This window comes from Lotus japonicus, chromosome 4 (assembly GCF_012489685.1).
Source record: "Lotus japonicus ecotype B-129 chromosome 4, LjGifu_v1.2".
Taxonomy (NCBI): domain Eukaryota; kingdom Viridiplantae; phylum Streptophyta; class Magnoliopsida; order Fabales; family Fabaceae; genus Lotus; species Lotus japonicus.
The window spans coordinates 78,490,113-78,512,358 of record NC_080044.1 but is presented as its reverse complement, the minus strand read 5'-3'; the positions used below and the strand labels follow the sequence as shown (position 1 = coordinate 78,512,358).

Sequence of the window (22,246 nt, the reverse complement as noted above, 5' to 3'; positions counted from 1 at the left end):
ACTATGGTTAGGTAACAATTATATAGAGAGGAAGGTACCAGAAGAGATCAAAGTTCATTCAATTTTTGTTAGGACTAAGGGTAAACCTATCATTCATCTAAGCTATACAAGTGAAAAGGCCGCTTCTTTAAGGAAATATAGTAAGGTGGGCTTCTAACTAGACTTAAATATAATCATTCATCCACTTTGGACCTGAAACAACCCTCTTGGGCTTAGATGTGATATTCTTCAAGCGTCCAAATCTATCAAAAAATCACAATGTCGCCAATAGTAATACTTCCCCATTAAGACAAAAACAAATCCAATATACATAAATTTATATATGCGTTCAACGTTGACATAAATCCTCATTTGCCTGAATGATTTTTTTTTTACTATTCTTAATGATTGTTTTCAATTTTGTCGTTTTTCCGATTTTATTTCCCTTTCGTTTGTTCGCCGTTCTGGCAATACTGTAGCTGACTTTTTGGCTAGGAATGCCTCCTTATTCGTCGTTTGTGTGTGGATTGAGGAGGTCCCACCTGAAGTTGATGCTTTTATAACCGCAGACATTTTTGCTTCTATGCCCCCGTTTCATATATTGCAGTAACTGTTAAAAAAAAATTGAGTTTCCTAAAATCTACTAACTCATTTTTTTTTAATTGCATCATTTTTTAACTCTTTTTTTTTGCTGTCAAAAAAAAAAATGAAGAATACAAAAAATTGCATATTATTATTATGTCGATTATAAAAAAAGTCCGACCTCATATCTTATAAACCAAGATCAAATTATTAATTTTCTTTGTGCGACAGAGAATCGCTTATTCCAGTAGCGAAACTTCGAGAAGATGGTAGTGATTGAGCACCACGACACTCATGATCGCAACGCCAACCCCTCCACCACCGCCAACGATGCTTCCGACGGCTTCGAAACCGCCAGCGACACCGATCTCGCCAGCGACGCCGACGATATCAGACTGGAAGACCACAAACATGCCGAACAACCGCAGCAGCACCATCAGGAGGAAGAGGACCAGCAGCAGAAGCAGGTAGAGCAAGAGCAAGAGCAGGAGCAGGGTGATCCTCCAAGCATCATTTCCTCCGACGTTGCCTCGATCAATGACGAAGAATCGAATCAGGTTTGATTTCAAAATTTAGGGTTTTGGTAATTTACGTTTTTCGCTTCGATCAGTGATTGAGTGTGGTTTCTTATGTATCAGAAAGCATTGGTTGAAGCGAATGAAGCAAAGACAGAAGGGAACAAGCTTTTTCTGGAAGGGAAGTATGAGGAGGCATTGGTGCAGTATGAACTTGCTTTACAAGTTGCGCCAGACATGCCTTCATCTGTGGAAATCCGATCAATTTGCCATTCAAACAGTGCTGTGTGCTTTCTCAAACTAGTATGGCCTTCTTTTATGCTGTTAATGGCAATATCAATTTTCAGCAACACGATGAACTATTGATTTCATTTTTTGATTGCTAGACAGATTATTCATAGTGGTCTATCTCGGTTCCCGACATTTCTATGTTTGCATTATAGGTTGAAGTTCATAGTTGGTTTATCTTTTCTGTTACATACTAATGAATTCAAAGCTAAAATTGATTTTTATTTGTGTATTATTTGTTCAATATAAATTTTCATTAATTTTTAATCCTTTCTCATAACTAGTATATAGGAAAAGTGGCAACCTAAGAGTTGTGAGCAATATGATCCAACCATAAGCATGTTAACGTGGGTTTTAAAAAAATAGTTAAATTGATGAGCATCAACCAAGTTTCTTGTAGACTTCAAATTTGAGGATAGATATTAATTTACTAGAAGTTAGCTGGGGTATATTAGTTTCCTAAGGTAATAAATTTGAGCCAAATTTGATCCCTCAGTTTGCTTCAATCAAGTGGGGTCTGTTTAAGAAAAAGACAATAAGAATGGAAGCTAGATACCTTATTCTTATTTACCTATGTTTTTCATCTTTTTAATCGTATGTGTTAACATTTTACGAATTTTTGTTTTAGATTAAGTTGCTATGGAGTCTTTAGATCATCTCTGTGCCCCCTCTTATCATATTTGTAATTGATTGAGTGGATTGCTTGATTTTCTTTGACACGTGTCAAATATACCTCAGGGAAAATATGAAAACACAATTAAAGAATGCACAAAGGCATTAGAACTGAATCCTACATATGTCAAAGCTTTGGTAAGAAGAGGAGAGGCCCATGAAAAGCTTGAGCATTTTGAAGAGGCCCTTGCTGGTGAGTTCAAATTTCATATGAGGTTGAGGGGTTGCCAAACTCCTCTGAGGTTTGCACTTATTACACCTGACCCTGCTATGAAGTTGGGAAATTATACTGCATCTCTTACTTTATGTTTTATTCTTGCACTGGACTGCCTTCCTTGTTTAAGGAATTACACCTACCTTCCCTACTTTATGTAATACTGTTTTTCCTTTTGTAAATTATTAAGGGAGGTGCAATTTCTTAAATAAGAAGGGTGTCAGGTGTAATAAGTGCTAACTTAAGGGAGGCTATTCTGATTATCCTTTTATTTTGGCCCTTAATATATAGTTATATACATGCATGACTGTGTGTTTTGCACTCTAATAGCCCTCAGTTACATATTTTACTCATTCATAACCATCTCTTTTACCTCACTGATTTTCTTTTCTTAATTTTTCTTTAACAATAATTTGCAGATCTCAAAAAGATCTTAGAAATTGATCCCTCAAATGATCAAGCTAGGAAAGCCATTCGGCGACTTGAGCCCCTTGCTGCAGAAAAACGGGAAAAGATGAAGGAAGAAATGATTGGTAAGACTTGAAAGGGTTTGAAAACTAGTAATTTTATAGGCTATTGTACACGAATCTTAATTTGTGGAAATAAGGAAAAAATAATGATCACCTGTCGTAATAACTACACTATATCACGATAAAATTTACAGAAGAAAATAAAGAAAGAAATATTCTATCCCAGAATAGTATTTCCAACCGTAAGTCTTTTTTATCTTTTTGATTTTTTCAAAATATATATATTTTTTTCGTAGGGTGGTGTGTAGGCATGCTTCCGTTGCATTACTTGTGTTCTTCATTGTTAGATATATAATGTAAATGTATGTAATACAAAAACCATTCATGTATGTTCATTAGATATAGGTCTCAAGCAGCAAGCAAATTCAGAGAGAATAGAAGGGGGAGAGAGGTGAAGTATTTGTTTGGTATTCTAGACTACAGAGAAGTTGCATCCGATGCAACTGTATTGACAGTTACAGTAGACTGTTGTATCAGAAACAAACAATTTCTAACTATTATCAAGCTAATAGATAGTCATTATATGTGATTAGGTGTATTGAACACGTGCAATTTTGCTATGTTGACAGCTGCACTAACATGCTTCCCCACCCCCACAAACAGACCCAGGTGGTTTATAGATATGAAAAGGATCAAACACCCTTTTATGGTGAACAGTAGCTTGGAGAGGTGTATGGTGAGGAGGTCTGGACGGCAAGTTGATCTTCTTCTGGAACATGAGAAACTGTAAAGCTTGTATTGAGAACCTTCTCTCTGACAAAAAATTTATCAAACTCTATTTGCTTTGCTCTAGTATGAAGAATAGGATTGTGGGAGAGCGAAATTATAACTGCTCAAATTATCATAGTAAACAACTGGTATGCTGGAATGAACTTGTAGTTCCTAGGGCTGGATTCACAGAATCTCAGCTGCTGAGAGTTGCTTGTGGTAGAAGATGGGGATGCAGATGCAGGGGGTGAAGAGGGAATTGGAGGAGGGATGGGGGTAGGAGGTATATGATGAGAACCAAAATACAGAAATAGAGAACAAGGTATGAGAATAAGGAAACACTTTGATTAATACTGAAATAGAAGAAACAGAAATGCAATAGCTACTGCTATTGCCCCAGAGTAAGACTCCTGTAGAAGAAGAGACTCTCTTCACTCTACTCTTAACAACCTATTTCTCATCCTCGTCCTTCTCATTCTAACAGAAAGCTTATATGAGAATCTCCACTCAGCCTTACGCACCTCTCACACCCTTCCTACCCGCAAAGGCCGTAACTAACTTGTGCCAGCTCACCCTCCTAAGATTCCCCTCTCTTATTCTTTCTCACATATACTTTCCATCCTTTGGGCCTGGTCTCATTGGCTGTGGCCCCACCCTCACTAAGAGCTCTATCAATTCCACCGGCTTGAGGAACAACCTTGTCCTCAAGGTTGAAGGCGGGAAACTGATTTAAAATAGTCAACTCATCTTCCCAAGTGGCTTCATCTGCAGACTTGCCATTCCACTGAACGAGATATTGCTTCACAGTTTCCCCTTGTTGTTGGATGGTGCGGGCAGCGAGCACCGTGCTGGGTTCCACTGATGGTGGCAATTCTCCCGCAAGGCCCTCTGGAAGTTCTTTCTCAACCTGATAATTCCCGATTGCTTTCTTTAGAAGAGACACATGAAACACGGGATGGATGCGAGATGTTTGGGGAAGGCGAAGCTTGTAAGCCACAGCTCCTATGCGCTCAAGCACTTCAAAAGGGCCATAATACCGTGGGGATAGCTTTGGGTTGATGCGTTGTGCCACAGATTGTTGGCGGTGGGGTCGAAGTTTCACGAAGACCCACTCACCCACGTCGAAGTGCTTCTCTGTGCGCTTCTTATCAGCCTGAGATTTCATATATCCTTGAGCTCGAAGGAGGTGACTTTTCAATTGACGCAGTGCCTCATCTCTGTCCAACAGCTCTCGAGCTACAGCTTCCACTTTCGTTTCCCCAACAGTAAAACGGAGCAAGGTGGGAGGGGCACGACCATAGACTACCTCGAAAGGAGTCACTCCCGTGGACGCATGGTAGGTGGTATTGTACCAATACTCCGCCCAGGGTAGCCAGTAGAGCCATGTGCGCGGTTGGTCCGCGATGAAACAACGAAGATACGTCTCTAAGCAACGATTAATGACTTCAGTTTGTCCATCCGTCTCAGGATGGTACGCGGTACTCATAGTCAGATGTGTCCCTTGTAACTTAAAAAGCTCAACCCAGAAGTTGCTGACAAAGATGGGGTCCCGGTCGCTTACTATGGATCGAGGAACTCCATGTAAACGCACGACCTCTTTGGCAAAAGCTTCTGCCACACCTCTGGCAGAGAAAGGGTGGCGCAAAGGAATGAAATGTGCATACTTGGACAGTCGATCAACCACCACAAACACTGTATCAGTTCCTCTGACCTTGGGCAAACCTGTTATGAAATCCATGGAAAGCTCATCCCATATCTTCTCCGGAATTGGTAGCGGTTGGAGCAGACCCCCTGGTGAGGTAGCTAAGTATTTTTGCCTTTGACACACATCACAGGCCTTGACAAACTGTTGAACCATCCCCTTCATGCCAATCCAATACATATTTGCAGCAATCCTGCGATATGTGCGGTAGAAACCCGAATGCCCACCCTGCGGTGTGGCATGAAATTCGCTGAGGAGTTGAGGGATCCAGCGAGATGAAGCAGAGATTACAAGGCGATTTTCATAATACAAAACCCCCTGATCATAAGTATAGCCAGGTTTACTGGAAGGATCCAATTGTATCGCAGCAATGATCGAGGCCAACTTAGCATCTTGATGGGCCTCTTGAACCAATTCTTTGCCTTCTGACCATTGAGGATAGGAGACAATGGACTGGAATTCACCGTCTTCAAATCTACGAGACAAAGCATCTGCTCCCTTATTCGTTGGGCCGGGTTTGTACACAATGTCAAAACGATATCCTAGGAGCTTGGCGGCCCAATTCTGCTGGTCTACGGTTGTGATTCTTTGGTGGAGCAATTGGCGTAGACTCTTTTGATCAGTATATACAGTAAACTGTCTCCCCAACAAATATGGTCGCCAATGTTGCACTGCTAGAACGATGGCCATCAATTCTTTCTCATAAGCAGATTTGGACAGATTGCGAGCACTCAAGGCTTTACTAAAGTAGGCTATGGGTCTGCCTTGCTGGAGAAGTATGGCTCCTACCCCATTCCCGGAAGCATCACTCTCTATAGTGAAAGGTTGAGAGAAATTTGGTAATGCAAGTACAGGTTCAGTCACCATTCGTGCTTTGAGTGTGTCAAATGCCTGCTGAGCTTGTGAAGTCCATTTGAAACCTTCTTTTTTTGTAAGTTCAGTCAGTGGCCTAGCGATCTTACCATAATCTCGCACAAACTTGCGATAGTATCCAGTCAACCCGAGAAAACCACGTACCCCTTTTACATTCTTAGGTACTGGCCATGAGGTGATGCTTTGCACCTTGCTAGGGTCCATTGCCACTCCCTCCTGTGAAACCACATGACCCAGATACTCTACAGAATTCTGGGCAAAAGTGCACTTTTTACGATTCGCCACCAAACGCTGTGCACGTAGTCTCTCAAATACCATGGTCAAATGTTGCAAGTGCAGATCCCAATCCGAGCTGTACACGAGGATGTCATCGAAGAAAACAAGTACACTCCGACGCAAAAGGTCGCGGAAGACTTCATTCATCAACGCTTGAAAGGTGGAAGGGGCATTCATCAAACCGAAGGGCATCACAAGGTATTCATAGTGCCCTTCGTGGGTACGGAATGCAGTTTTGTGTACATCTTCCTCTTTCACCAACACTTGGTGATAACCCGACTTGAGGTCAAGCTTGGAGAAGTAGCGAGCCCCATGAAGTTCATCCAATAACTCGTCTATCACTGGAATTGGGAATTTGTCAGGGATCGTTGCCTTGTTCAACTCGCGGTAGTCCACACACATGCGCCATGACCTATCCTTTTTCTTCACTAAGATGACGGGGCTGGAGAAGGCGCTTTGACTGTGTCTAATGATTCCTGATTTCAACATGTCCCTGACTTGTTTTTCTATCTCGTCCTTATGGTGATGGGAGTACCTGTATGGCCTCACATTCACCGGCCCTTGTCCTGCTACAAGATTAATCTGGTGATCTTTCTGCCGCCTTGGAGGTAATCCCATGGTCTCCCTAAAAATGTCCTCGAAACGACTGAGGAGTGATTCCAACTGATGAAGCTGTTTCTCAGAGAGTCCTGAAACTTCTTTGGTGTTCTTAGTAGTATGCGCTGCTTGCAGCTCTTTGCTCTCACCTTCGTGCTCCTCATTTTGGCCAAAAATGCTCTGCAAAGCCCACTGTTTATGCTGTATTCCCTTCTGTCCTTGCAAAAAGAACCACTTCCCAGCAAGCTGAAATTTCATGGTTTGTCTCCCCCAATTGACTAGCATGTCTCCAAGGGTAATCAGCCACGTTACTCCCAAAACCAAGTCAATACCATCCAAATCAAATAGGATTGTCTCTACCGTGGTTGTGTAATCACCAATTTCCACTCCCACATGTTCAACCTTACCGCTGGCCATCACCTTGCTTCCATCTCCCAACAGAATTCGCATCTCTGGTGTGGCTTGAATTTCCCACCCCATCGCTGTTGCTACTCGTTTGGACAAGAAATTGATCCGGCAGGTCGGACCAATTTGATGAGAACCAAAATACAGAAATAGAGAACAAGGTATGAGAATAAGGAAACACTTTGATTAATACTGAAATAGAAGAAACAGAAATGCAATAGCTACTGCTATTGCCCCAGAGTAAGACTCCTGTAGAAGAAGAGACTCTCTTCACTCTACTCTTAACAACCTATTTCTCATCCTCGTCCTTCTCATTCTAACAGAAAGCTTATATGAGAATCTCCACTCAGCCTTACGCACCTCTCACACCCTTCCTACCCGCAAAGGCCGTAACTAACTTGTGCCAGCTCACCCTCCTAAGATTCCCCTCTCTTATTCTTTCTCACATATACTTTCCATCCTTTGGGCCTGGTCTCATTGGCTGTGGCCCCACCCTCACTAAGAGCTCTATCAGTATAGATGCTGTATCTGGGCTTTGGAGAATCGGAGAGAGTAGATGGAGAGGGTGCTCTGGTTTGTTCAAAAGTGGAGTAGGGAAAGCTAATGCATAAAAAAGAACATCTTTAGAGATGTAGATCCGACCATTTGGAGACAAACATTTATAACCTTTAGCGAGAATAACCAATGGAAGTACAATTTGTAGATAAAAAAGTAACTACTTTTATTATATGGCTGAAGGACTGAAAAACAGGTATACCTAAACATGTCTAGGAAACCGTAGTCAGGGGACTTGTCGAAGAGATGAAGGAAGGGGACATCAAACTTCAGAGATGCAATAGGTAGAAAATTGATGAGGAAAACAGCAGAAGTTATGAGGTAAAGAAGCATGAGCAAGGAGGGTTAGACGCACTTCCCCCGTTTTCTTATGCTTACATTCAGATTTTCCTTTTTGATAACGAGTGATTGGACAAATAAAGTGGTGAACGATGCCAGAGTGAGTTTGAAAGGGCACCTCAAAAAAGAAAAATATTTTTGTGCTCTTTTCTAACTTCAATTATTCCGTTCCTTTCTTTCCCACTCCGTGTTACAAAACTAGTGTGACAGTTTCTCGGCTTATTTGTCTCAGTAATATAGTATTGAGTTGTGCTGTAAACACTGTCTATGTTTTAGTACACCTTGTTATGTGTCTATTGATTCTTAACATGAACTTGTTTTCAAGTGGTTCATATAGGTGAAACAAAATCCAAATCTTCTTGAGTCAAATTAGACATTTTCTGGAAGAAACTGTTTTATCAATTGAATCTATGGATACCTTGTTAAGATATTTTAAGCACTGGGGGATACCCAGGTCATTGATAGATGTACTTATTGATTTTTTCTACACATGAATTGTGCAACTCAGATTGTTGAATGACTGCAATCTGACTGCATTTCAACCTGCATACATGTATTGCCTTTGTAGAGTACTTAGAATGTTTGTATTCTTTGTGAGGACATTGAGCTGGTTTTTGTTGTTTGGGAATTTTGGAGGCAAAACACAAGGATTATCTGATTATATGTACTATTTGATATTTTAGAATGAGGTGGAAAGTGCTTTATTCAAGAAAAACTAATGAATTGGCTTGGATTCTTCTTAGTTGCTCTTCGGGTGCTGAACCACCACATATACATCTTAGCTTATTACTTGTTCTGTATTTTTTGTCATTGTATATTTGTTATTCTGTTCTAGAAATCTAAGTGTTACCTTAGCTTGTGAATAGTTCATAACAATGTTTCTATATCACTTACTTTTCAAGTTATACTGAGTATGTTTCACTATCATCATTTGCAGCGAAACTGAAAGAAATGGGCAACTCTGTCTTAGGCCGCTTTGGTATGAGTGTGGACAACTTTAAAACAGTCAAAGATCCAAACACTGGTTCCTATTCTGTCCAATTCCAACGCTGAGTTTGGTTGAGCAAAGTGATCGCAGCATTAAGCAAGAAAGAGACTGTCTAGGATGGTAAGGTTTGGCCTTGCATGCCCTTGATAAAATTATTTCCTTCAAAAGGGCTTTTGTTGACTGATTCATCATATGAAGGTGATTGATAGTGTAGTCTATAATAATTAGGGTTTCTGAAGACACGACTCTTATTTTCATAAACATCAAGTTGAGCAGTTCATGTAATTCCATTGACTTTTGAGAAAGAGAAATGTCAGCAGTGCATTCTGTAACATTTTCTTCAATACATACTTCATTATTGGGTGATATTCATATGGGATCACCTGTATTATATGGCTGTCACTCCTTATTTGGGAGGAGGCAATCTCTATTTGATTGGATCCATATGAATTTCACCCAATAATTCAAGTGTTAAAGAGTGTATGGCTAGCATTTTTCTTAAATATTTTTTGACTCTTTCAAAACACTCAAGTATTATATGAAGTTCCATGCTGGCCCCACCGATAAAGTGGGATCAAGTTATTTATTGGGGCCCACATGGGATTTCTTATAATCACCAGGAAAGTGCAACTAGCATTCTTCTTGGTTTCATTGTTCTCTAATTTAACTGCTCTTTCTTCGTGGATGTTAAGGGCCAGCATGTTTGAGAGGTTGGATATTTTAAAAATTGAAGTTACTTCACCCTTGTTTGGTAGAACATATTGTGAGATAGGTGAAATGAAAGTAAATTGCCACTCATTTACACACTACCTTCCAATTTTTTTGACACTCGTATGGGATACAAGTGAGCTCAAAACAATTTCCCATTATTTACCTACATCAGCTGAAATAAGATGACATTTTTTAAATGCCAACAAAATCGAAACCTTTTCATCTCATTTTATTTTCTCTTCCCCTTAATTTTTCTTCTCCCCAAACAAGAACACTCTAAATATTTCTTGCATGATCATATGCACTGACGAGTTAGGTACATCATGATCATATCATAAATCTTTATGAGATAATGAAGTCTAATTCATCACATGATTGGTTTCTAGGTAATTTTGGAATGCGGAGTTGTAAGGGAGCTGAACACTGTTGGAAGGACTTCAGGGTTTATAAGTCATGTGGAAATGCAGTCATGATTGGAATTTGTAAATGTTTTGGTTATTCACTGTCGTTTTTTCTCCTTTGGGTCATTCTATATTGGTTGTCAGTGTTTATTGTCATTAGCGGTTAAGAATTAACAGTTTTAATATAGTACTGTGATCTATGCAGATATTGGCTGATAATATAACTTGAAAAACATTTATAAATTTCATTTATCTTTTGATTTGCTGTCATATGTGGTATTGGTCTTTGAAACTACAGAGGATGTGCTTCGATTTGTTCTGAAGATTCTGGTTGTCTTGCTTTATGCTTTGGGCTGGTGAAGTAGCATGTTACAAAAAAAGTGTTATGTTTCAATTGCAGGGTTGAGTTTCGTTAGTCTCATACCAACCTGCATATTTGTTAGGGATTGCAAAACGGAATACAGAAATAAATGTATATTCTATCTCAATGTTAACTTCCTAAACTTACCTTATTTTCATCAATTCATGCAATAACAATCAAAGAGGGAAAGCTTTTGCTGTGGAAAGGGAGGTGCAAAATAAATCCGAAAAATGAAAATGCATTATCTAAGACCAAGATAAACACTATAGAGTGACACATGATCGACAAATGAAGAGGCAAATAAGCTTTTGATCTTTCCTGGTGCCGTGATTCCAATTTCCAAGATTTTGATTGTTGCTTTTTAACGATGGGCTCCCCTTGCTGAAGTTATTGCTTTTTGTACTCTTTTACCATTCAATGAAGCTTTTTCTACCACTATCTCAAACTCAGAAAGCAATTAAGAGGTAGAATGCTACACTTCAGAGTTTGTACATATTTTATGAGAAGACTGTACATATAGAATTATATAAGCATGGTGGAGGATATTTGAGTGACAGAAAATGTGAGTCCGCATTCATACTTGTTGGAGCATATTTTAAAGATACCAAGATCAGCAGTAGTATTCGTGTAAGTGAGGTGCTAACAATCCGATAGTCTCACATACCCGCCCAGAAAAAAAATTGTGTTCATAGAAGTCTCATTTGATACTATGTTGAGGATGGATTAGGTTAATCTTGGGGCTACCCACTCTGGCCCAGTTCTAGCCCATATGGGTCAAGGTGAAAAACTTCACACAAGAAAAGCCCCTGGGAGGGGATGGGGTTGATTGTAAAATTAAATTTTCGCTTTGTGAAGTAGCAGATTAAGATTTGGATGAGATTAGGAGTTGGCTTTTTGGTTGTAGTTATGTTAAATTTTTGGTTTTGTTTGGGTTTGGGTGTACACCGTCTTAAGTGTATCAAAGCATGCTAGCTTGCTCTATAGTGTATTTGTGGTGTTATACTGTGAGTGCTCTCTCTAAGGCTTGACATCATTGGTTTGTAACTGTCATTTGGCTTGGCTTATGCATAACCTTACGTACCTTTGACCCCATAAAAAGCCCTAGGGCTAGGGCTAGCCTATGAACCCTATGATTTTCTAAAACTCCATATCTCTCTCTCTCTCTCTCTCTCACTCTCTCTCCTGACTAAATTTAATCCCTAAACCCTAAAATTTAACTTAAGCATGTAGGGCCGACCTAAACTGGCATTGGAGACATACAAGGGTCGGGTCGTCCTAAGTAAATCAGATCGATCTGAACGAGCCAAGTGACTAAACCCACACTCTAAACCAATATGAGGCGACCGGCCACATGAACGTGTCAGGTTGACTTCAACCCTAAACTTAGCCTTGAACCCTAAACTTGTCATGAACTTGTTCGAACAAACCAGGTGAGCCTAGTCAACTTGAAAGATTCAGCCGACCTAATCTTGCCTTGGCAACATATGAGGGTCGGGTCTACCATAACTTGACATGAACCTTCCATAAACCTAGACTTGAACCCTAAACCTTAAACTTGACATGAACCTTCCATAACAAACCGACCGGTCCAAGTCGGCATGATTTGGGTGACATAAATTTGTTAATTCATAAACCCAACCCTAAATCCCAATCTCTAAAAGCTTAACCTTAAACCTAAACCCGCACGAACGGGTCGGGCTGACCCGAACATGACTAAATGCCCCAAATCATAATTGTAAACCCTTAACATTAAACACAATCTGAATAGGTCGGGTCAGCATCGTGCCAAGCTGGTCGATGTCGGTTCGAGGAAGTTGACGACGTGTTAGACAAGCAAAATGTGCTGGTCAAATTTAGGTCTTAGGCATGATTTTAGGGTTTTAAGTGGGTCGACGCTGAGTTAGCTAGAAAAATGGGCAAGCCAGGTGTGTAGATGTCAGGTCAGCTTTAGGTCAACCGAGTTGCATCAATTAGGGCGTGTCGACACCCATTCAGGCACACAAAATGAGAATAATAAAGTAGTAATTTTGTTGCATTCCATCATATAATATCTGAACAATAGTATGAGTTTTTTTTATTCGATTTCGTTATGTTCCATCATATTTTACTCTATTTCGTTATATTATCTTCTACCGATCCAAACATAGCATAAAACTACTTATTACATATAGTTTTAAATCGAACTCCATAAGTTACAAATGGATTATTGATATACAAGCTACCCTAGATTTTTTTTTTTGATAGACAAATGTTAGTTGTTAGAAATGTTAGTAAATTAGTTCCTCTCCGGGTTCGAACCCGGGACCTTTCACCCTTCATTCCACCCAACCCTTATGTCCCTAACTCTTACCACTTGAGCTATCCTTCGGGAACTAGGGTCACCCTAGATAGACATACAGAAATGAGACACCTGAACGACACGCACTATCTTGCAATTTGGCCTACAACTATTTTTTTGCGAATTTTCTTATAGACTTTCCTTCAGAAAATGAAATATTAATCACATATAATTGTTTAACAAGATAATTCTCACAAATTTCATGGAAAAATTTGAACAAATTTATAGGGTTTTACTTTTTTCTCAATTCGTGACAGTCAAACTATTTGTATGTGCACCAAATATTTTCCTATGTAGTATGACCACCATATATACTGTTGTATATGTTCCTTGCCCTTCATTAATTTGAGAGAAATGCTCAACATTGCGAAACGAAATGCACAATCATAAGTCATAACGACAGTGCTGCTTGTTTCAAAACTAACACCCTAATCTGATAATTAATTATCCAAAAACTGATTGGTTTAATAGTGAATTGCACAACTCTTATAATTAGATGCAGGAGTAGTACAACTTGATCTGTCTCTGTATGGTCTTAATTGAAGCATTCGAGTTTATGGCACGGTTCCATTTTCAGCTGACTACAAGATATTCTTTCTTTGCAAAATAATCTACCTTTCACTGCCAAAACTAAACAAATTTCTAATTCTTTCCAAAAGAACACATATAAATGGCATGCATTATATCCCTTGATTTTAACTTATTCGCTTAAATTATGTTATAATTATTCAGAAGAATAATTTCTGCTATAATTATTGATGAGAGGAATCCTATAGCCATTAATTGAAGTGTAATATTTAATTATAGAGATTTAAGAGCCCTACACGTGGAGTGTACTCACAAATACCCTAAAGTCAAAAAATTACACACAAATGGTATATAGTATGCAAACTATATAGTATAATTAATGAATTAGAGATTGTGCTAGCTGATTGCAAGTGGTTGTTAGTCTTATCTTTTGCTAATGCTAATTGATTGTTGGATAAAAGCAATGTTGAAAACTGGAGATCAGATTTACATACATATACTACTGGGAAACTAGATTTATAATTAGTAGTTTATGTCCACCACTTTTTAAGTGGTGTATGCTAGAAAACATGTTCTATAAATGTGTATATGCTGAGTTGAAAATTGGCTTAGAATTGTATCTTCAAATGCATTATATAATACTCCCTCCGTTCCCTATTATAAGTCACATTTTTTGAAAAAAATTTGTTACAAAATATAAGTCACTTTCTAATATCTAGGAAGCATTAAATAAGTTTTTCCAAGTTCACCCTCATATTTAATATGAAAGAGATGATAAACTTTAGAAGTATTAACTTGGAGAGAGAAAATCATAGGAAAGTAAATAAGGGTAATCTAGGAAAGTAAATCATTTTTTTTACAAATTTATTACTAGTAACTACTTTTCTTAATCTAAGAGATTTAGTTATTTGTGACTTATATATAGGAACGGAGGGAGTAATACACTGTATGCAATATTCACACATAAATATCAACATGTATTTTAATTTTGCAGCTCATTAATGAATATACATTGAACTTCATACACTCACACCTCTATTATTTTTTGGCTTAATCCAGTTTTTTGTCCCTATCCTTTGGCATAAATATGGCTTTAGCCCCTCCGGCGTTGACCCAACTGGCCGGAAGGACCAAAGCCAATCATTTTGCCAAAAACTGTGGACCAATCCCCACCTTTACTCCGGCGAGGGACTAAAGTCATATTTATGCCAAAAATAGGAAAAAAAAACTGGATTAAGCCTTATTTTTTTATGTAATCAGCACATATAACCCTCTACTCACAGTCAAAACTCAAATCTATTTGTAGTGCAAATAATGAATGATGATTAACTAGACGATAAAATATATTTCATCCCTTTGGTTAAGTGCCAGTATGTATATAACTTTACACTAAATACATTCAATTTTGGCATGCTCATGTGCATGCATTGCAAATATCCCCATACGCATTCTTATTGGTGAAGAAAGTAGACATTTAATAAAAGCATATCATAAAGATGACTCTCAATGAGGGAAGAATAAAGAGAAGCAAAACATAGAGAGAAGAACAAGCTTTCTTTTTTCAGACCAATTCAAAACGTTTGTTAACCCACAACAAAAAATACTAAAAAAACTAGAAAAATTTAATATTTTAAAAACTGAAAAGAAAAAACAGTTAGTACTTTATAATTTAAATACTTAAAGTAACAAAGATCTTTAATATACTTTTTAAGCACTCTTGAAGTGCGACACCCATATAAATTAATCAATCAAGCACAGAAGGAAACAACTGCAGCATCTTGCTGGGAATTGCTTCTTTAATGTAAAACCAAAATCATTTCACCTGTTCACACAAGCCTGTAATAATAACAATCCCTGTCAAACTTACAAGGGAATTAAGTAGTTGCCCCAATAACAATAATAAAAAAACCATCTTCAGCTTGAGGTGTAGCCATGTGTGTTTCCTTCAACATTATCAGACTCAAAACCTAGACCCTATGGTTAGTTAAATTCTCACATTATATGTATTGTCACTTGTTGAGTAGAATTCACACTTCGATCGATTCCGAGTGTGTGTATGTATACATATAAACAAGGGTGGCACACATGCCAATAAGCATGCAAATGTGCAATTATGCATTTATAAAAGAGAGAGAGAGGAAATTAAAGGGCACGGAAAGAAAGAGAAGAAATCTAAAGAGATGACATGATATACCAAAAATCGATGTTCATTATTGATTCAAACAGCTTCTCACGTCACAGTTGAATTTATTCCTGGAAACATATCATGGCCAAACAAACTTTCCGGCCAACATGATATCCAAACTACATACATACACACACACATTTTCTGAAACTATCTAGAGTATATATTATTATAATATATATATGCCTCTCTAGCTACGTAACCAAGCCAACCGTTATGATTATTCTTCAGAACCATTAGTCAACAATATCCTAACAGACCTTTTCCCTCACACATATATCACACTTCCCTAAAACATTTATGCCAAGTTCGGTTACATGAAATGCTCTAAAATCACTTCTAGTCATCAGAAGCTACAAATCTCAGCTTCTATGTAATTTTGTGCTAATTGTGAAACCAAACACACACCTACTCTACCTGCATCTTCTTGATCATTCCTTTTTTTTTTTTCTTCTCTATTTTTTTTGGCATTGAGACAATAATCTACATACTGATATCATCAAGCAGTACTCCTAGGTTTCATATACGTACATTAAGCAATTAATTATCATGACCTAATTATCATCCACTAATTATTCACTGATTACCTCATGATGATTAAAGCTGGAAGAGGCATCACAAGCATGACCGTGGCCAACGGCTTCAATTCCTAGTCGGGCCGGCATGTTGGTGGCGACCACAGTAGTGGCAGTGGAACTGAGTAATAAATTTGGTGCAAAGGGCCAATCAAAAGAAGGGGCTAATAACAAGGTGCTAGGAGGTAGAAGAGGAGCACCTGTAGTACTTCCAATTCCAACACATTGTGGTGGTTGTGGAGGAGGGTGGTGTTGAGGAGTGGTGGACTGAAGCAACCTGATTTGCCTCTTCAAGAACTTGACATAGCGAATGGCTTCGTCGAGCATGGACGCCGTGTCCATCTTGGTTCCTCCAGGGACGAGTCTCTGGAGGATCCGTATCTTCTCACTGATCCTCTCTCTCCGATGCCTCGCCGCCACACTTGCCGGATCATCGCTGATGCGGACGTTTCTCCTCTTCGGCCTCCGGATGGTGGCGGGGTCGATGTCCACCGGCTGCATAGCAGCGATCTTGTACATCATCTCCTTCATTGCTCCTAACTCTTCTTCTTCTTGTTCTTCTTCTCCTTCTTCTATGCTGTGGACTCCTAAGATATCACTGAGAGAACCTGATGAGGAGGGTGTGATGGTGTTTGATGAAGATGGCATGTGAAGAAGGTGGTGGTAGGGCCAAACCCCTGAAGGGATTTGGTGGTTTTGTTGGTGGAGTTGGAGAATTATAGGGTCTTGATCCATCTTCTCCAGATTCCAAGTGCTATTCAAACTTGTGAATGCACTAGTAGTGTTGTTGTTTTGGTTTGTATCCATGACTTAACAAAAATTTGCTGAAAAATATAAGAGAAGGGAGAGAAAGAGGGTTTTCAATTTGATCAATTGAAATGAAACACCAATAATTATGAGTAATTTAACTACATATATATCTACCTTATCAAGTAATTAGAGGATATATATACGCCAGCTGTGTGGTTAATTGATGTGGTGAAGAAGGGTTTTCTTTCTTAGGTTAAGTGGCTTGAAGAAGCTGTTTTTATCATTTTGATGAATAACTTTGATTGTTCAAAAGGTGATGACTAGAGGAGGGGAATAGCTAGAGGGGGCCCAAGGAAGAGAAAGAGAGGGCAAAGTCTTTGGTAACGAGTTTTTACTGAAAGGGGAGTGACTGCAAAAAGCATTAGACGAATCAATGAGAAATAAAAGGTGGTGCAGCAAATTAAAGGGATATTCAATGTGGTTCTCCAAAAATTCAAGGGTTACGAAATCTAAAGGGTCATAGATTCATAGCCCGTCTAGTTTCAGAAAAATTTGGTTCACATCCTAAATACACTCATACAAGAGAAATAGAGAAACTGAGGAGAAAAATAGGAAGATGAAGTGAATGAAAAGAGGACATAACTCATACGTGAAAATACGAAATCTAATAGGCAAACATTCGATATACATTTTACTGACGGTTTTTAAGCGCTATAAATATTAGCGGATGTTAATTAAAAATTGTCTCTAATATGTATGTCATCAGATTTCATGTGTCAAACAATGGTCTTTTGAATGGAAGATAACTTGAATGCGAATGAAATAAAACTCGTGTAGACAGTATATAAGTAGTAAAGCTGAGCTGACATCATATTTTGGATTTGTATAGTTATTTTGATTTATTGATTAATAATATCATATGCATACATTAGTAATTAATAAAATTTATTTTGAATTATATTTCAAAGAATATTTCTCAATTTTGAGGAAATTCATATTTTTCTTATGTCTCAAAAATTAATATATTAATGTTTTAAACAATTACTAAGATTTATATTAGTAACATGTTTTTTTTTAAAGGATAACATGTTTTCATCTAGGATGTGGAGTTAATCTAGTTGCATTCTAATATTAGTTGCAACATGATCTAAGTTGACAAAATTAAGACGACCAAATTATCAAGTATAGGTCAAGTTTAATTATTGCTAACCCCAATTTGAACATCCCCAGGAAGCTATAGGGTGAAAAGAATTGCACCTATGGAAGACTAGGTGGCTTAATTTCTCTCTCCAATTGATATTTTAATTGGGCACTGAAATTCTAGGGCTGCTTCTCCTTTATTGCTATTTATATATGCTTCTTGCTTCTTGGTATAATTTAGCTCCCGTCTCCTTCATTCAATTTTGGGATGGATGAGTTGGATTGGATGGCGTCTTCAGTTCAGAGTTGTAGCTTACACATTGAATAATAATAATCGAAGACCAAATTTATACGGTTATGTATGTGTTTGGATATCAATTTAGTTAAGTAAAAACACGTTCATATTAATTTATAAGAATAGTTTTGTTCACTTTTTATTATATCCCACAAGGAAACACGCATAGACAAGTCCTGCTAGTCGTGTGAGAAAGCTTTTGTGTGATTAAACAATATTTCCCATGATCATCACATCCTTATAGAAAAAGCAGCTAATATAATTAGTATATTTAGAAGCATCTTTGTATGTGTATTTAAAATGAAGAAAAACATTTAATTTAAAATATTGTTAAATAAGATTTTGGTCCCTGTAAAATACGTAAGTTTGAAAATGATCCATTTTCAAGCAAAATTTGAACTTAATCCTTATTGTTTGAGAAATTATCTAATTTTTGTCATTGTCAGACGTGGTGGTCCGGTGACCTTTGTCACATGGCTTCATTGATCCTACGCGTAATTGCCACTTCACCAATCTTGTCGGGGTTATGTTAATTAATAGTGAGAAGTGGCAAAGATAATCGGACCGCCACCTCCTTCAGGGACTAAAATTAGGTTGTTTCTCTAACAGTAAGGACTGAGTTCAAACTTTGTTCCGGAGGAGATCATTTTCAAAACTTAGTGTATTATACATGAACCAAAACTTTATTTAACCCTTAAAAATATGTATAAATTTATCATAGATATATATAGTGTACGCCCTATTCCTCCAGATCTCTCAAAAGACTATGTGAAATAAATGTATATCATCATTGAGACAGAACACAATTTCAATTTAATTTGATCCAATTCCTTTATAAGGGACTGACATATAGGGCAATTTATTGATGTATAAGAAGACAATTCCAAGGTCATAATTAATTTTGACATCACCTGCATATGTGTGTGTGTGGTTTGAATTCTTGGATTTATATCTCATATATGAGAGATTAATTCTTAGTAAATGATTGATTTAGTTCAATCACTGTTACAGAGTTCGAGTCTTATAGCAGCTATGTTAAACAAAGGCTTAAACAAACAAATGAGTGAAAATATTTGTCACTAGTGGGGTATTGTTTTGACAAAAAATTAAAAGCGGTTAATGGTATTGATTATTGAATCATTGATTTCAAGAAACATCACCATAATAGACGATTGAATATCAATTTCATTGATGATCATTTTGTTTAATGAGAAATTAGCTCACCACCAAATAATTAAGCTCGTATCGTGTTCTTCAAGCCAACTAATCTTTGAAAAAGGAAGCTGATGTTATACTTTCCAAAAGTAGAAGGATTTCCTTATGAAAGAACATTGTCCAATGAATGGTAAAATCGAAAAAAAAAAACCATACACAGCCTAATTTAATATCTAGCGGCTGTGTATGGTTTTATTTAAGGAATTAGTGCTAGATATCATTTAGGCTAATTTTAGTAAATGATACTAGCTTAATAGAAAAACCTTTCTGCCCAAAAATATCGAGCAACACAAGAAATTCATACACCACATTTTTTTATAAAAAATGGTAGAATAAAGGGAAAACACATTCATACAATTGGGCAGTGCGCCCATGACATGTCAGGAAAACCAGTAGAAGCTCACTCCTAAATATACATGATTAACTACTACCACAAAGGCGCAAACGGGTTGGGTTATGTCATCATAAGCGCCACATAAGTGTTAGGGGATAGGATCTCTCTAAGAAAAGTTGTGTAAAAACTAAAATTTTATTGCATAAAGAAGTAAAAGTTAAACCCAAAACTTTGATCCAACATTATTCAAAATCTTCCCAAGTCTCCTTATATCAATAAAGTAACCTTGATTGGTCTTCGGAATTAAAGAATACATTAATTAATTGGCTTAATTGCACATAAACCGCTTTGAATACATACGCTAGCTAGCTATAATGCTGATGAAGCAATAATGGATTCAATTAAGGTTATAGATGATGGTGTCTACAACTAATTTGAGGAGGTTTTTCTGTTTCTGGATTAGTGACATTATAATTTACATCAACATATATTTACACTTTTTTTTTTAAGAGAAACAGTATTATTCACACTATATTCACATTTTATTTTCACACTTTATTTTTAATTAGATATTCACGTCGAACAACAATGCAATGACTAATCCTCTTACTGCGGATGCTTTAGTAAGCGGTAAACGGTTAATCACATAATATGCTTCATTCCCATGAGCAAATTTCGAACTCAACCTCATGATTAAGGAACGAGGTGAGCAATCAGCATGCCACACCTTGTGGTTTCACTCTCATTTTTTCTTTAATTCAAATTTCACTTTTTTATCGTTTATCTATTTCTTCTTTTCGTATCATAGCACTCATTATATATGTCAATTTTTTTTTATTTCCTCACTCTGGCTGGAGGTGAAAATGGGTGAATGAAATATTAGCGAATTTACACATAGATGATCAATTCAATTCTCACTTTCTCAAATGGGAAATGTGTGTGTCGCTATCACAAATTTCTGAAATGGAGGAGGGGAATATATAGAAAGAGTAGAAACTTGAAAATAGAAGCAAGGAAAGGGGAAAGGGAGTTATGATTCACACAGAAGCAGGTGGTACTCTATATATGTATACAAGTCATATGAAATGAAATGAGATACATAGTCAGAACTTATTATTAGATTCAACAAACTTCATATATATGCCAAAAACCAAATTACATCATCAGCTATATATATCCTGAATCCTGATCAGGCTGATGATATATGATCAGACGGGTGGGGTAACACTCCGGCTGTGTGATCATTTCTTCTTCTTGATCTTCTTTTCTTAATGATTTTTTCAGAGTGTTCAAGTACAACATACACACACCTGCTCATGACTTTCACTGCGCACATCTATATATCATAATTCTATGTTGTTTTGCGCATGCACAAAACAATCATTCTGTGATGGCTAAGGTTTCCTCCGTGGGTTTGTCTTTCTTTGTTCACTAACTATGCTTTGTTTTAACATATATATATATATATTATATATATATATATTATATATATATATATATTATATATATATATATATTATATATATATATATGTATCATCAGTAATATGACTCATAAACAAAAATTAATTAGCATCATTACCATTAACATTATTAATGTTATTAGCAAATACAACGCTTCACTGTTAAGTTTCATCGCTACACTAAGTTTCCAAGCAAATGGAAATTTAGCAATGAGGCACTGTGTTTCCTAAAAAATTGTTTTGAATGAAATTAGCGGTTGATCGTCGAACTACCAAGTGCTGGTTTTTTTAAGTTTGGTTAATGTTCTTTCTTATGTAAACATTTTGAATGAAATTAACTAACATTTGCAACTAATATTTTCTATTAAAAAACGCATTACTCCAATTGACCCCATTCCACACTTAAAAATCTATCTGGCCACCATCACACCTTTGAGTATGTCGCATGTGTCGCCACCATCATCACATTGTGGAGCTCCTTGCCCTCATCCCCTATTGTTCCATCTCGGCCAACACCTCTACCGCCCTCCCATCCACTCCAACAATCGTCTGCCCTCACCTCGTCCTTCATCTCCATCTTCCTTCCCTAAATAACCCCTTCCACCCGATCAATTGGTGGTATGGACATGTGGCTGGGAGTTTTCAGTGTGGGTGAATTCACGGTGGTTATGGGTAGAAGATGAAGTCGAAATGTGAAGGAGGTCTTCGAAAACTACATTGAGGGGTTG

General features: G+C 37.5%; 2 protein-coding genes across 3 annotated transcripts; one reads left to right on the top strand and one right to left on the bottom strand.

The window, feature by feature from the left end:
- The first annotated feature begins 760 nt into the window (after positions 1-760).
- Positions 761-10,605, top strand: LOC130710864 (uncharacterized). 2 transcript variants are annotated; one of them, XM_057560248.1, is made up of 6 exons: positions 761-1,118; positions 1,200-1,379; positions 2,103-2,229; positions 2,670-2,783; positions 9,173-9,343; positions 10,321-10,605. In XM_057560248.1, the coding sequence occupies exons 1-5, from the start codon at positions 828-830 to the stop codon at positions 9,286-9,288; spliced, it is 828 nt and encodes a 275-aa protein (XP_057416231.1). In that variant the 5' UTR covers positions 761-827; the 3' UTR covers positions 9,289-9,343; positions 10,321-10,605. The 2 variants fall into 2 exon arrangements, with proteins under 2 accessions (XP_057416231.1, XP_057416232.1); XM_057560249.1 differs by having other exon boundaries at positions 9,173-9,348.
- Positions 10,606-15,768: 5,163 nt separating this feature from the next.
- Positions 15,769-17,129, bottom strand: LOC130714744 (transcription factor HEC3-like). Its single transcript, XM_057564686.1, has one exon. The coding sequence runs from the start codon at positions 17,127-17,129 to the stop codon at positions 16,320-16,322; it is 810 nt and encodes a 269-aa protein (XP_057420669.1). The 3' UTR covers positions 15,769-16,319.
- Positions 17,130-22,246: the final 5,117 nt, after the last annotated feature.